Source organism: Dendrobium catenatum, unplaced genomic scaffold (genome assembly GCF_001605985.2).
Source record: "Dendrobium catenatum unplaced genomic scaffold, ASM160598v2 fragScaff_scaffold_264, whole genome shotgun sequence".
NCBI classification, from domain to species: Eukaryota; Viridiplantae; Streptophyta; class Magnoliopsida; order Asparagales; family Orchidaceae; genus Dendrobium; species Dendrobium catenatum.
In genome coordinates, this window is record NW_021318726.1 from 1,256,093 (window position 1) to 1,273,466 (window position 17,374).

The 17,374-nt window shown below is 34.9% G+C and overlaps 1 protein-coding gene across 7 annotated transcripts in view; it reads left to right on the forward strand.

Moving 5' to 3' along the window:
- LOC110099116 (regulator of nonsense transcripts UPF3) overlaps positions 1–17,190 on the forward strand; it is a 52,463-nt gene extending 35,273 nt beyond the window's left edge. For 3 of the 7 annotated variants that reach the window (XM_028693369.1, XM_028693368.1, XM_028693370.1), the window contains 5 exons: positions 14,028–14,128; positions 14,288–14,639; positions 14,750–14,875; positions 14,983–15,229; positions 16,506–17,190. In XM_028693369.1, the coding sequence (XP_028549202.1) occupies positions 14,028–14,128; positions 14,288–14,639; positions 14,750–14,875; positions 14,983–15,215 (812 nt within the window). In that variant the 3' untranslated portion in view covers positions 15,216–15,229; positions 16,506–17,190. Of the gene's footprint in view, positions 1–14,027; positions 14,129–14,287; positions 14,640–14,749; positions 14,876–14,982; positions 15,230–15,718; positions 15,794–16,505 lie in introns of all 7 variants that reach the window. The other 4 variants (XR_003700209.1, XR_003700208.1, XM_020826169.2 and 1 more) reach the window with 4 other exon arrangements.
- Positions 17,191–17,374: the final 184 nt, after the last annotated feature.

The following is a 17,374-nucleotide window of genomic DNA, read 5'->3' on the forward strand; positions in this document are numbered from 1 at the left end:
AACATAAACCGAACACAAATCATATTTAAACACATTCCATTTTAAATGAGCCAAATTTAAGCAAAAATAAAATAAAGCTCAAATCGAAGTTTGAACAGGTTGCTAATAAATGAGCTTGACAATAAACATGCGTGTACTAGTACTTGGCTTTGCTCGATCATTTGCAAACCTAACCCTCATCCTAAGGATAAATTATTAGGTGCGGAGTGTGGACCGTCCGCACACCATCCGCACAAGCACAGTACCAAGCGGTACCGAGTGGTACTTAGCTGGGTACCCTATACTTGTATGCGGACGGTCTCCCCATCCGCACTCCGCACCCCGCACCTAATAATCTCTCCATGCTAAGACACAAAAAGGCCCCATTTCAATATAGGACTTTTTAAATTTTTTTTAAATTAATTATAAGAATAAGTAATTGATGTAGTGGGATCGTCGGAATATGCGACCTGCAAGAAGGATTTGGGTCTTCCCAATCCAGGGAGAAGAAGAAGAAGAGCTCAAAGGCTTAAAAGGCTAATATTTCATTCAATGATCTCCCTATTACAAAACTTGCTATTTATAAAGCAAAAAGAGCATTCTAGAACAAAATGGATAAAGTACTCCTAAGGACTATCTTAGCTTAAAATGCATCGCATCATTCTCAAGGCTCAACTCCGTCGAGACGCATTATTGAAAAAGAGACTGTTGCAGAAGACAGATTCCCGGATCGAAGATTTTGTTCTCATCATTTGCATCTACCAATATTCCCTCAAATAACTCACCAACTTTTTTGACAAGCTCTTGAGGGACGTGATTCCCATCAATATCAAAGAGGGCATAGCTCTCAATGTCGTGATCAAATAATACATAATTGTCCCTTAGAACGAATTCTTTATCCCAACTAGAATCGCATAGTGAGCTCCTGATTTCATCCAACAAGTTGTTCCAACTCATAATATGCCTCTTAGGCATTTCACCGAACAATTTTTGGGCATCCTGAATCTCCCATGTTCTTAGCAATGCCCCAACCATAGAATTCCACGAAAACTCATCCTTCTCAGAACCAAACTTAAAGCAAGGGTATACCTCATATAAAATATGTATATATGAAAGGAGCTCAGAGCTGGTAGGTTCTTTGCACTTAAAAGCTTTGTAGATTGAACTACCAGTAGACGCTATCCTCGCAACGATGCCTTCTGAAAGGTAAGCTCCCAGACGTTGGATTGGTTCCTCTGATACTGAAACCACCTGTCTTAACTCGGTCATCAACAACTCTGCCATCATAAGATCGTCAACTTCTATGGCACAAGCACACGATATGATGCCATTCTTTAAGTCGCCTCTTATTATGTCCAATAATTTCCTCTTCTCAGGTTCGGGAAAGAGTTGCCTATCAAAGGTGCTTTCAAAACTACCACCACAAAGACCTTTGTTTTCAAAAAAACTTGAAAGAGGGCTCTTCTGAAATTGCAAAATCGACATCAGAGTAAAGTACTGACCCAGCAAAAGAAGTTGCAACCTCGACGTGCTGCAAATATTCTCCGATAAGCTCCCATTAAATCTGTCATTGCTTAGATCAAGCTTACTAAGGTTCCTAAACTTTAACAAAGATCTGGGCACTTCGCCTGTGAAAATTTTATCTAAAAATGTAGGGCGTGGTACTGATATGGAACATAGGCCTGGCGTTGGCATCACTTGAGATGATTCCTGCGTCTGAGTCGTCGTTACAGAGACATTGAGAGAGCGGGGTATCCAGTTATGCATGAGCAAAGGCTCCGAAGTCACGCTGCTTGGGAGTTGACTGAAGTCACGCAAAAACATGCTATGAGGCCATTCATCGCCGGATGCAAGGGCCAGCAAAGACCCAATCGTTGGTGAAGATTGCACAATCACTCCATCGTCGGATCCTCTTCTGGAAGAGGCCTGGCGGAATGCCAGCGATACCCTAGCCATCGATCGATTTCGGCACGGAGACATTGGGAGCGGGGCGATATTATCGGAGTCGAGAGAGAGACGGGGAAGATCCTCGTGGTCAGCATCAGAGTCTCGTTGGAGGATCGCCGGCTGGGGTTTCGATTGCAAAATGTCGACAGAGTTTGGAAGTTCGCCGGCTGGAGTTCCGGTTGCAGGAAGAGGAGCAAATCCGTCTTCCATGTTCGCATCGTCGGATGCTGTTGGATCGGAAAGTGAAAGCAGGGTCGGGCGCAAAATCGCGAGAGCTGAGATGGGGCGATTCGACTCTGATATCGCCTTCAAGGAAAATAGCATCGCTATAGTCTGAGCTGATTGAAGTCTGGTAAGAGTAGATCCGAGAGTGGATGAGCTCAGTGCATTCTGGATACGCCGGATCTTGAATGTCCTCTGCAAAACTATTGACGCCGGTGATGCCGCTGCTGTGGTCATATGGAATCGAAGCATCAGCTGTATGTGTCGGATATGGTATCTGCGAGTCCAACGGAATGGAATACTGGCGCACTAGGCGTGTTCCGATGAGCTGAGCAGCGGTGGAATCAACATCTGTCTCCCGGTCTAGCAAGTATGAACTGGAACCTTCGTCATCGTTCATATCCCCATTCGAAACTATATGGGTTTCTGATTGCTCCATGTCATCTTCGAATCTGCACTTGCTGTCGGAAGCAAACGGTAGCACATAGTTGGTCTTGTCGGGTCGTGTGAGGTCGGTTTGAACGCAAGAGGTGTGCAGAACTGAAGGTGAAAGCGGGGTTGGGGCCGCCGGAGGTGTCTTTCGCGGCCTGGTACTGGGTCCACGCATTGGCGGACATGATCCGGTCGTGTGGAGAGCCGAGAAAGCCGCAGGTTCCCCGTGTACACAGCAGGCGACGGTTTGTGGGTTGATTGCAGAAGCGAGCAAATCTGATCGGAATAGATCGAGCTTAACACCAGGAGCACTCTCGCGAGAGCCAAGTGGGTTCTTTGTCTGCTGGGGTCGGAGTGAAGTGGGCGGCAACGGAGGAGGTTTGGGAACACGGGTCGGGCAGTGAAGCGGAGGGGGATCACGCCATTTGAGCGGAAGCTCGAGCGGGGTGTAGTCGTCAATGACGATGGAAGAAGGGCGGGATTGATGGCTTCTGCGTGAAGCGGACAAGGAGATCGTAGAAGAGGAATGCCTCGGTATGGTTGCCGACGACATCCTCATCCTCCTTATTGACCGAAGGGTTTCGCGAATCCGATCAAGGTTTCTATCTACCTGATCGAGCGACTTCTTCGATTGAGCTTGATAGAAGGCGATCCGGCTTCGAGCATCGTTGACAGCCCACCTTCCTTGGCGTCGATCGTCGTCGACTGCCAATCTTGTTTTGCGGCTTCGATCATCGCCGATAGCCGACCTTCTGCAATACATCGATCTTCGCAAGCTCCAGGCTCTGATACCAACTGATGTAGTGGGATCGTCAGAAGATGCGACCTGCAAGAAGGATTTGGGTCTTCCCAATCCAGGGAGAAGAAGAAGAAGAGCTCAAAGACTTCAAAGGCTAATATTTCATTCAATGATCTCCCTATTACAAAACTTGCTATTTATAAAGCAAAAGGAGCATTCTAGAACAAAATGGATAAAGTACTCCTAAGGACTATCTTAGCTTAAAATGCACCGCATCAATAGGCCTAGGCTCGCTAAGCATCTCAACAAGATTTATGGGCTTTCTAGATTAAAATCTTGTGATAATCTCAAATTGGCTTGTACTTGTAGAGTTATTACCAAATGCATTGTCAATAAATTTAACCATAGATAATAAGAAATTCCATTGAGATACACAGTCCTTAATCAGACAACATAATCGATCACCTAAACTTCTATTTACTATTTTAATTTGTCCATTAGTTTTGTGGTGATAAATAGTTGAAGGTTTAATATGTTTCCACATTTTTTAAAATTTCTTAAAATAGATCATACTTTTACATCTTGATAAAAAAAAGTTTTAGATAATCATGCAATTTAGACAGCTCATTAATATATAATTTAATAATGTGAGTTGCATCAACAGTTTTATGATTGATATTGATCTACAACTACAAAATATAATCTTGCTTTTTTAAAGTTTGTGGATAAACCTGGTACAAATTCACTAATATTCTCCTATGACTTTGATGTAGTGGATCGTCGGAAGATGCGACCTGCAAGAAGAATTTGGGTCTTCCCAATCCAGGGAGAAGAATAAGAAGAGCTCAAAGGCTTCAAAGGCTAATATTTCATTCAAATCATCTCCCTATTACAAAACTTGCTATTTATAAAGCAAAAGGAGCATTCTAGAACAAAATGGATAAAGTACTCCTAAGGACTATCTTAGCTTAAAATGCACCGCATCAATAGGCCTAGGCTCGCTAAGCATCTCAACAAGATTTATGGGCTTTCTAGATTAAAATCTTGTGATAATCTCAAATTGGCTTGTACTTGTAGAGTTATTACCAAATGCATTGTCAATAAATTTAACCATAGATAATAAGAAATTCCATTGAGATACACAGTCCTTAATCAGACAACATAATCGATCACCTAAACTTCTATTTACTATTTTAATTTGTCCATTAGTTTTGTGGTGATAAATAGTTGAAGGTTTAATATGTTTCCACATTTTTTAAAATTTCTTAAAATAGATCATACTTTTACATCTTGATAAAAAAAAGTTTTAGATAATCATGCAATTTAGACAGCTCATTAATATATAATTTAATAATGTGAGTTGCATCAACAGTTTTATGATTGATATTGATCTACAACTACAAAATATAATCTTGCTTTTTTAAAGTTTGTGGATAAACCTGGTACAAATTCACTAATATTCTCCTATGACTTGTATGAAATTGGCAAAGAAATATACAATTGTAGTAGAATAATGAATGAATATTTTTTAAGAATTATTAATTTCATTGGTAATGTTGATTTAGTAGCTTATGGGTTAGGATTGGATGGTGTATGAATAATTTTCTTTTCGTTGAATTTCATGCAAGGGTTGACTTTTTTTATGGCCATGAAACTAGTAGCCAACTTTAGGTTGGTTGGATGAATGTTTGATTGAAGTTAGGAAGTTATTATTGAAGAAAATTGATGAAAAAGCCAATGGGACCCGTTGAACTTAGTTGAAGGATGAAGCTTCTTCTTGAAGCCACTCATTGAATCCGCCACCTCCACTATGGAGGGCATTAATCATGACTCTTAACTCATGAGCCATCTATCTAAAGAGGAATAATATGAAGACACATCAAGGAAGATGAATTAATGTATGAAATGATCATAAAGATGTGGAAGATAAAGTGGCAAACCAAGAATTAATTCCATGGTGCATGCACTTGTGGCTGACCTCTATTGAATTTCTTTTAATTTTATGTACTTCGTAATGCTCAAAAATACATATGTAGTATTTTTAAATGAAGTGATGAATTCATGATTAATGCTGGATTATTTGCTTTTTAGTGATGTAATAGTTAAAGCTTGGTCGTGTTCTTCTTATGGAAGATTTGTTGGTCCTTGCATTAAAATGATATTTGAAATTTATCTTACACCCCTCCATAAATAACCATGTGCTATGCTTCATATCATTAGTAGTCTTATAAATCTCCCACTGTAAAATGATGCTAACCACATCTCTTTTTTAAATTAGGTTAGTAATATCTAACTAGTAATTGCTATGGTTTCATCTCTTTGAAAATATCCAACAATAGCCCCTTTATATTATCCTAAAATCATAAAACCACTTAAAAATGAATTAGGAATGCAAAGATGAGTATCCTTAAATGAAGAATCATCTTTAAACCTATAATCTTTGATAAACATAGATGACTTATTGTCCAAGTTCTGATATGTTTCACTGAAGTCCTTATAACATATTCTTTTTTTATTTTTTCAAAACTATGTATCCTATAAAATATATTCCTCTTTATTTTAGGCATCCATATATTTTGCTTTAGTTCATAATGATTACGGGCAAAAATTGATTTCTATAAAACTCAACCCATTTTTCTTGTCTATGTTCTAATTTCTTTTTGAGAAATTAAATACTTGGATGCTTCATAGGTAGAGTAAAGTACTCATGAGGTAACAAGTAATGCAAGAATAAAGAACTTGTACAATAATATAAAATTTGATGCCATGGTTTGATTCAAATTGCAAACACCTTATTAAAGTCGAGTAATTTAATTACGTGGGCATTTGTAAGTCTTTCATTGATCTCAGTAAAGCATAATTAGCAATCTTACTTCATTTAATCTCTCATCTCTTAAGAAAAATAGTGATTGGATGCGTGAAAAGAAATTCCTTTAATGAACCTTCTATTAAAAATAACCAAATCATAAAAACTCAATCCATCATCATACATAACACAATTCTAAAAGGGTCACAAATTGATTCACAAAATATTATTTCTTCAAATTCAAATATAATTTCTCAGCTTGCAAAACATCAAATGTTGCACTAAGTGATAATCTTGCATCTTGCTATAGATAAAATATTATTAATGTAAACAATAATATTCTCTAATAAAATGTCATTAAAATGATTTATCATCGTCATGAAAGTAAGTAATCGTTCACGCATTCATCACTTTATCTTTAAAAATGATTTTTTACTCATATCCTCTCTAATTCTTATTTGATGAAATCTTCTCAAATCAATCTTAGAATAGTTCTCAGCATCATTCATCATTTTCAGCTTGTCATCGAGCCAAGGTATATGAAATCTATATTTAATAGTAGGGCTTCAAATGAACTGAGCATTCAGCAAGCTACTTGTGACTCGGCTCGATTAAAGCTCGCTCATGACCATTTGTTTAAGTAACTAAACAAGTTTGAAGAATTTTTTAATTTTTTACTGTTAAATAAACAAACAAGAACAGCTATGTATACGACTCGTTTATGTTTATGAACAATATCAATTAAAGCTTGTGAATAAGCTCGATAAGAAGCTTGATTAAATCGTTATTTTGTATATTTTCACATAATTTTTAGGTTTATTATAATAAGTTATTCTTATTATATAAAAAATTAATTATATTTTTTATTTTATAATATTTCATCATATAATGAATTTGTTCATAAACAACAGGTATTTATTCATGATTTTAATATTTTTTATTTAAAATGTTCATGAACAAGCTTGTTTATAAGAAGAATATGATAGACCGGCCGATTTGATTGTGAGGGAATTAGGAAGTTTCCTAATTAATTGGGAACTATTTATGAAGGTTTTAAATCAAAGGGGAATTGTTGACGAATGTTTGAATTACAATTGTAAAGGAATTATTTAGGGCAAGGTGTCTAATTTGAATTTAAAATCTAAGAGGAAATTATTTAGGGAAGAGGAGGAATTAATGAGGATTATTTAAGAAAATTTTAATTATAATTGGGAGGAAATTAATCAAGAAAATAAATCTAATTTGAATTCAAATTTGAGAGAGCTATTTAGGAAAAGGGGGCTGATTTGGGAGGGAATTATGGGAGGCTATTTAGGGATAACAATAGGATAATTTTAGGATTATGTTTGGAGTTTGTTGAAATTAGAATTTCCTAGGTTTATTTGGGCTCTAGCCGGAAGCTAGGGATTTGGGAGAGCTGGATTTTCATCTTCCTCTCGAATTGAAGATCCAACTGTAACTTGCTATTTTCTTTCTTATATCTTGTAATAAAAATAGTTTATGTGTGTTTTTCTTCCTAATTTCTTATTGTCGTTCACTGATTTCGATAAAAAAGTGCATCCACTTCCTATCAAATTGGTATCAAAGCACGATCCGGGTACTTATGGCGGGAAGAAAGGCAGAAATGTTGGAAGGGGAGATTAGACAATTGAAATATGATTTTGTAAAAAATTCAAATTTCGAAAAGCTATTTTCAGCCATCCATTAGAAGATCGATGAGAAATTTGCCATTATTGATGAGATGATAAAGAAGCTTCTTGAGGGCCAAACCAAACTGACAACATCGGAGGTGAGAGTATCGTTGACCAGACAAGAAAATGGGGAAATCATAATATAGGGATAATGAGGGAGATTCAGGAGGTGAAAATTTTTGTGGAAGAAGATAAGAGTCCATCTTTGGAATCACTTCCGAGGAGGGGAAACAATGGAGTAATTAGGGGATTAGGAGGGAATTGAGGACTATCTTGAATTTGAATGAGAATTTGAGATCTAAGATTTCTTGCTTTAGGCTCTTGGCGTTGCCGGAGATTGGGAGAGTTTTTCCTCTCGAATCGAAGAACAATTGTATCTTTGCTATTTAACGTCATCGTCTAGTGGAATACGAGACTCTACTTGAGTTTTCTCTCAGTTTTTCTTGTGAATTTGTTGTTTTCCTGCTGTGGACAGCAGTTTTGCTGTTGTTTTCTTATCGATTTGGGTTAGTATTGCTTGCGAACTCAAGTATTACCTTAGGGTTACTTGCGAACTCAAGTATTTCCTATCAAAATCACTCGATCTAGTGATTCATCTACTTAATTTGTTTTAGCTCAACATATTCAAATAGATTCATCCTATTGTAAAAATATTAGGCATTAATGATCCAGAAATAAAATCTATGGTATGTTCTATGCCCCCCAAAGCAGTAGTAATTTGTATGAAAATTCATTAGAAAATATATCTTAAAACTATTATTAATAATTGTTTAAAATTCTTAGACAAATTGATAAACTCAGGCATGACATTCATGAAGCTGCCACTTGCAATGATAAGGTTTTAAGTTTCTCTTCATGTTTGAAAGATTTTAGTGTCAATCTTAGGTGTAACTTAATGCAACTATAGATATGAAAGGCGCAAAATAACATGTGCCGACACGTGTCAGAGGCATTTAGGACTTGTGTGTGTCGGATACGTATCCACTACTGCGCAGCTCTTTGAGGAGAAGTGTCGGTGCATCATAGAGTGCAACACACCCGCAATGCCATTTGCTTGGCACGACGCACTTGTTCAAAATGGCGTGTGCTACTTGTGTCTTATAGGAGCAGTGGCGCTTGGTGCTTCACATATAACATACACTACTTTTTTAGAATTTTAAATTTATTATTTATGTTTATATTTATCAATTTTAGCATTTTATTTTATAACTTAATAGCTTTTGCCCTAGTTATCGAAACAGCACAACCGTGAGAAGATGATCTAGACTTCGAAGAACGATTGTCACCCCCTCCACCCCTTTCTTATTGATGTGCATTTGCATGGTTTTATACAAGCGATTGGTTGAGAGTCGCATAGTGTAATCTAGTGTTAAGAGTCTACATATAGATGAGTTGAATATATCGTGTATTCTTTACATCTAGCGACACATTTGACCTCTTACAGCTATTTCAAATAGATCGAGTCTCCTCTCCTTAAGGCAACAACAACTTCAAGATCTAATGAGCAGGCCAATTATAACATTTTAAATTTTAAGTGTTTGAGTTATTGATTCCTTAAGCATCATTTTGGTTATCTTTTTTATAATACATTTATCTTTAATTTAATTATATGTTATATTGATATATATTTTTATTTATAATTATTTAATATTGTGCACAATATTTAAAATAACATGCAACGTGTTGTGCACTATGCGCTTTGGTTCCACATGGAGCTTTGTACCATTGTACACATTCGCCGTTAACAAGTATGGATGTAACGAATGTTATTCAAAGGATTGTCGAATGAAGTTTTCTTAGAATCATTTTCTCCTTATTAAATTCTTGAGCATCGTCAGAATCATTGATTTGGTTTTCATTATTCTCCACATTAATATGCAATTTTTTATTGGATCAATTTGATGGCTCCGAAAACAATCCTTGGTAGAATTTTAAGACCTACATGCAAATTCATGCTTAGATGATCTATTTTAGTGTTATTTTTACTATAATGTAATTTTTTGCTATAATGTCCCTACCCTTAGGTTTAGTTGGTTCAATAGTGACTATTTTGAAGATCTAGTGCACTCCTAGAATATGTAGAAATCTTTTTAGATGCTAGAAACTTAAGATTTGCTCAAAATCCAATGTTTGTTGAAAACATACTCAATTGATGGAATATGATGAGGTGTCATCTCTATCTTGATATTAGATATCGAATTTGACCTAAACCTTGATAGTTTTGTTTTAGGATATTCAATAATCTCGTAATGCAATAATAATTTGAATATACTCAAACTATTTTGGTGCCTTACTTCAATTAAGCTAAACTCATCAAGCAAACAATCCCTGTAAAGTAAACAAATATTTTTATTCTTAGTTTCTTCATTTCAACCTAAGTGGTGGTAGGTTCCCTTTTCAAGCCTTACCTTCTTTTTTTAGTACTTTTTTAAAATATATTTTAGCTTGCCAAATCAATTTAAGTTTTACAAATCCCACCTTTCCCGTATTAGATATAATTTTCCATTCATAAAACTAATCAAAATCCATTACCCAGTCAGGAAAGACCTTAGGTCACTTTTACCATCAAATGTAGATAATTTACTTAAATTTTTTTGGTTATGTCATCATCTTTCTAAAAAAATTTACATCTATAATCTTGATAAACTTATTTTTTAGACACCCTGTAATTTTTACTTTAATTATTTCCTCGTCTCCTGCAAGTATTAACATTCATTTGAATTGATTCACCATTATGATTGGAACCCACTTTGGGTTCACATTACATTAACTAAATTGATTTTCAAATTTCTATTCGTGCTTTAAACCATATTAATGCTTTCTTACATTGATTTTATTTATTTAATAATTCAGCCAACTGAATTTGCAATGTTGTCAAATTTCATACGTTTGTTGATTTATCAACAAGTTACCTTGATATTGATTCTTGCTTTTAAGTGACAAACTGAAAGAAAAAAAAAAAAGCTCTTATAATAAATTTATGCAAGATGCTTAAGGATCTTAGGCTCCTAATGCAATTAAGAAATTAAAATGAATGCAGATGACACAGAAGCAATTATGAATTTATGATTAACATATCAAGGATGGATGCATCAAAATTGACCAAGATCAAGAACTATAACAAAGAAAGTAGAAAAATATTAGAAGAAAATTGATATGGAAAAGATATCACTCACTGATATATAGAGATTTTATACATACATATATATATATATATATATAAGAGAGAGAGAGAGAGAGAGAGAGAGAGAGAGAGATAACTTCTCATGGAATTTGGTAATATTACTTGTAGCTTACTTGAATACTCCAATGAATAACACATAAGAGATGTACACTCAAAAATAAAAACTATAATATGAAATTTTATGAAATAATCGCTAGATAATATTGCAAGCTTTGAATTGTCTGCCTTTCATATTTCAATTTAAAATCAATTAATGTACTTAAATCTTGGAACTAAGATTAATCTTGGAAAGTATTAACTGGACACTCTTATAGCTCAAGGATTGGCCAACGAAAAGGTTTAAAAGATGCTTGCATGATTCACTTTATTATAGTTTTGATTTCCGTTGCTTGAAAATATTGAGAAAATCTTCAAGAGGCAGTTTAACTCATTAGCCATAGGATAAGAGCAGTATGAATCGCCTGCAACAATATTTCAACACAAGGAAGAAAAAATTGCTTTAGGATAGCTCCAAACATGCAACTCCAAAGGCATTTTTCTCTATGATTCGTTAACAGATAGAGGATTTAAATTGATTCAAATGAGAGTTTGTCCATGCCAAAAGCAGCATAACTAAATAGAACACATTTCATTCCCATAAGAACATCATCATAGGTATGTCTCAAATAAATTATTATTGTACAAAATAAAATAAAACTATCAAATGAATGAAACTAAAACAAACATGCTTTGATCATTGGTTGGCTTGGCATTTTTATTGCATGCGCATATCTCCATTAGCCTCTATAATCAACGATGATAAATGTTACTCTTTAAGTTTATGTTTCATACTTTCATGTCAGCCCATGTAGATTTTATTTTAGCAACAATAAATTGACAAATATGTGAGCAAGTCGCATCAAATTTATTTTAGCAAAGTTCAATTGTATGTGCATCATACATTATAATTAAAAAACAAATTTTCTATCCAAGATAAAAATGCCTTAAAATTATACCTTTCATCAAATTCAGGAATATAATTCTTAACCTCATAATAATAGTGTTGTTGTTATTATTCTGAATCATAACGATGCCAGTTTTGTTCAAGTTGTTTATTTATTGTGTTATTAACTCCCCCTAATCTTATATGCATGCCTAGAAGACATTATGATACAACCATAAGTTTTGATATTGATTTTGATGTAAAACAGTTTTAGGATCTAGCGTATCTAATGCAAATCTAACATCAAATGGAAAATGATGCAATAATCACAAAATGTTCACAACACATGCTCTTAGTATTTAAAAATTGTTACTTACTTTTGATAAAAACTAAAAACATGATGAAATGCAACTCAGATGAAAATTTCAATGGCCTCTTCTAAGAATTAATACTTAGAAATTATAGATCAATAATCAATAAAGCCATGCAAAATTTTTAAATCTTTCATATGATGAAAATCCAACATTTTTAAAATTTGATTAAATCAATAACATTTTCAAATCAATAATAAGCTATTAAGAATAAAGAATAAAATACCAAGACTCGCTTTTATAACAATATAATCTCTCTAATTACTTTATAAAATTGATTGGCTAAAGTTAAAGGAGTAATTATTTTATTCAAAGTTTTATTCAAGTACCAATAGGGATGTAAACGAGCTTAGTTTGAGAGAGCTTGTCATGTGTTTGTGTTCAACTCATTTGACTTTGAGTTGAACACGGCCTACTTGAAAATAAGCTCAAAATTACTATTTAATATCAACCCACCTATTGTATAAACGAACCGAATACAAGTTTCTTAGCGAGTCAAACATGAGCTATTCATGAACAATGGCTTTTTTAACAACCCTAATGTACCAATTGTTAGGTTGTCTATTCATAAGACTTGAATTTATAGTTACAAATTCTGATAGGGAATTCCCTTTGACCTGTTCTAAAGACAACCCATATGTAGAAACCATAGATATTTATAGCAAAATTTTCCTTAAAAAGATTCTTGAAAACTAGTTGAATCTGCTTAAGTGATTTCATTAGAGTCAAGCAATAAGATGAGAAAGGCACAAAATAGCAACTGCAAAATGGTCTCTAAATAATTAACAGAAGGCTCAGGAGGCTCCAAATAGACACCGGAGGATAAAGCACTGAAAAAAAAAAAAAAGTAAGAAGTGAGCAATTGATAGGCCGCAGGAGGAGATTCACTGGTACAATGAACCGGAAAAAGAGGCGAGCTGAGGAATCTGACAATTTGACATGTTGTGTGCTGATAGTTTTATGCTTTTTATATCATAATTCATGTTATCTATGTATTTGTCTCGACTTGTGCATGTATAATACTCTGTCATGTATATTTTTATAATTATTTTTAATTAAAAAAATGTTTGAATTACTTTTATTTCTTGAGAAAGTGTTCTTTACTACTTATTTCATATTTAGTTGTTTTCAAATTAGTGTTTTTAAGTACAATATCATCTATAAATTTTTTCTGCATCTCCACATCAAAATTGTTATTTGAAAGATCCCTCGCTATACTTTTTGCATTTATTTTGTTAAAAGATTAATGCCCTATGTTTAGAAAGGCTTGTCCTGTTTTGGCTCTTGTATCTTCTTGACATTTTTCATGTTTGGATTTAACATGAATAACATGAAAAATGTGAGAGAGAGAGAGAGAGACGATGGGCTGTGCTCGGAATGATGGTTGTGGTCGGCTTGTGCTGTTGCCTGTTTCTTGGAATAACCCGTTCACTGTTTCCGTTCTCTATTGTATTTGCTCATTCCTTAATGGTTTTTGGTTTACTCTTCTGATGACATAGGGATAGCGCAGACTTGCTGAGAAGTTTGAGATATTCGGATCATTATCCTTGAAAATTGTGTATCATGATAGAGTTTGTGTGCCCTTGATCAGAATTCTTCTGTTTTGATATTGTCTGTTGCATGATCTATTTTAATGCCTTTGACGTCTATGAGTAATATTTTTTGAATTTCTCATTATTATACCTATGTTTGCTTTTATTTATTTTTTGATTTATTCTTCGTTCCATCTCTCAGTTACTGGCCGGAATGGAACGATATCCGCAGTGCCTGTTTCTGTAGAAACAGGGAAAAAGGCTCTTTTGCTTTTGAAAGGGAAAGAACGTGGAAGTTCTCATGTAAGCAAGCAGCTATGCTTCACGTCATAATTCCTTGTTCTATCTTTCCCCTCCATTTTAATATTGGCATGCCATTTGGTTTGATGTTCATCGAGTGACCACATGCAGGACGCCACATCACAAATAAAAAACTCACATTATTCTGCTTCCTTTAAACAGATTCAGCAACTCGAGGCTCCTGGAAGAATTATTAGAAGCATATTATCTAACAAGGAAAGGCAGCAGGTGTTGACATCTCAATCAGACCCTCAGTTGATTAATGGCAACACAGAGAAAGATAAGCGCCCTCCCCGACCTCCTGTCCCACCACCAAATTTAAAGGAACGTGCTTCTGGTTTATTGCACGTATCTGCTTCAGATGCTAATGGAAAATCAAATATAGATGACCTCATTGATTCAAATAAATTGCATGCTTTCACTATCGAAAATAAGCACGACAAGCGCATGAGGAATAAGGATAGGCCTGATCGTGGGGTATGGGCGCCCCTTCGTCGCTCTGATGGTTCTTATGGTAGGTGCAGGATTTTGAACTTTTTTTTTTTGGCGCTTTAATAGTCATCATCTGATTCATTATGAAAATCTATATCACCCATTGAGCAAAAAATTGCCTTGTGAGTGTAGGGCGTGGCACTACTAATGGGATCCCATTTTATCATGAAGAGATTAAGCATGATTCTTCAAATGGCAATAGAAATTCAGAATTTAAAAGCCTTGCAGGTGGACGGGGAAGCCATGCTTTGGAGAACGGTTTGTTTTGGTGTTTCTATGAATTGTCATTCTTTTGTGATTATTCTGTATTCTCTCGCTGTAAATGTGAAGTTTATGCGGGCATTGATCGATACATATTTGTGCAGGTACACAGAGGCATGTAGGCCGCCGTGGATCAGCTCATGTTTCAAAGGAATTGGATCACTCTTCAACTACAGCAGAAGGGAAACCCTTGAAAAGAGGCCCTCCTAGCTATGGTTCCCACGAGGTGAGTGCTTCTTTATGGAAATGTTTTTATTGTCAAATGTTGACTTGTACAACTAATAAGACTATTTTACAGAAACAAGTGTGGGTTCAGAAGTCAGGTTCTGCTTCATGATTTTCCCTGGGGAAGTAAGTATTAATCATATTTTATTATTTCATTTTTCTGTATGTTATTGGAACTGTTAGTCTATTGCATTTGAGATGTATTTAGTTTTAGCTTCTAATATTTTCATGGATTCTTCACAAACCAACATGATGTAGATTGATATGTTGAGAATAAGTAAAAAGCAATGAGAAAATTAATCATAGACAATCAATCATTCAAATATGTACAATTTTTATGTGGTTTAGCCTCACTTTATCATGACTGATGAAGGAAGGTGTTGCACAGGGAATTATTAGACACGAAAATAAATAGTTATATCAGAAATTCAAACTCAAAGTGGGAGTGTGGAGACTTAATTCTTTCATCAACTTTATTTAATTTTGATTTTCAAGATTGATGGCTACCACACTCAAGTTCTATTCACTCTTAATTTTTTTAAGATTGCTGGCTTCCAAATTGTAGGACTTTTAGCACTTAATATTTCATACTTGCCACCTCATGTTGTTTTGTAGAAAAGGAAAAAATTAATGGTTACAAGGTATCCACAATAACATGCACATACAGAAGAGGGGCGAGAGAGAACAAAGGTATTTTTTGTTGTTTGTAGGAGCAATAGCAGCGCCATCTCTCTCCCCATGTCAGGCATTCGGTTTACAGCAAGTGGTTGCATTTTCTCTTAATCAGTGCATATAGAAAATGGTATCTTTGTCCTTATATATACAAAGTGTAATCTCTACATATAACTCTTTAAATTTTAGTGGAATATTTGATCTTTATGCGATTGTGAATGTAGGCATGTCTCATTGAACCACGTAATGTGTCTTATGATTGCAATATTTTGTTCTTTTTATTATCCGTGTTCATTTGATTTTGCTCGAAGTTATATCACTATTCTAACAAAATTAACCCTATTTTTGTTTATTAAAAAAAGTTATTACTAGCTTAATGATGGTTATTCTTTATGGATTGAGATTTATTTGTGCAGTTTTTGTTGTATTGAATTTCAATCTGGATTAAAGCTAAATGTGTCTATATGACTTTATTGATATTGAGTTTGAGTTTAACTAAGTCGATCTATATTTGAAATGATTTTGATTTCAACTTTAACCTAGTTCAAAGTTGAGTCAACAATGTTTGATGTTGGATCAAGTTTGAACTTGATCCAGGTAAAATCTTTGAACTTTTATAGAATCTTTTTGTTTTCAAGATAATATTTGTCTGTCATTCTTCAAGCCTGCATTGTCTAACTACTTCCCACGAGCCAGTAATAGCAAGCGGATTTTATGTTCCTTTCTGCAGCTTTCGTCATAGTTTGGTACCATTCTGCATTGGGTTTCTCTATCAGTTTCAAATTCCTGGAGGACGACGACGAGACATCATTGTTGCCCAGAATTCACAACGGGCAATATGATCATCTCGCTTTCAATGATCAGGCTGGAATTTTCTACCTTCCATCCACCAATGGAGTTTTCGCCAGCTAAACAGTTCTCTACGTGACAGTGGTAGCAGCTTTGCCTGTTTGGTATATGAAAGCTTGTTTTACGGATTCCTGAATAACTGAGAAGTTCTTGCCTGGCAATCATTCAACAGAGCTTTCCATGGAAGCTGCTCAGTTTGTTTGAGTGGCTGAAAATGGAAGACTGTTGGGTCTTCTCTGCTTGCAACTTGGGAGGTAAAGATTTGGCCAAAGGATGTAAATATATCAGGACTCGGCGAGCGCTTCTATAGAGACATTGTTAATATGAAGTTTAAGGATTTGTTGCACAGTGTTTTAATTGCTGGAGTGAACAGGAGATGGTTCTTAGTGTTTTCTTGCAGATATGTAAATGCTCACGCGCCTTATAAAGCAGAGTTGGCTTCTCTTACAAGCCAACCGGCTGACTGGCAGAGTGGGAGGTGGTTTGTCTATGAAATATTGGGGTTTTGGTGAAGTGAACGCTATTCTACTTTTATATTATAAACTTTATAGTTATTTTGATTTTTATTTTGGTTTCTCTTCTCTGAATTTCATGGTGAGGCTGAAAAACAAATCGATTTGGGCTGAGTAACATCTTTTTATCAAATTTATGCTAATCAATTGCATATTTGATATAATTAATTAAATATTATTTAAGGCGTTTTATTGTTTTAATATTAATGAATAACATTAATTTAAATATATAGTTATT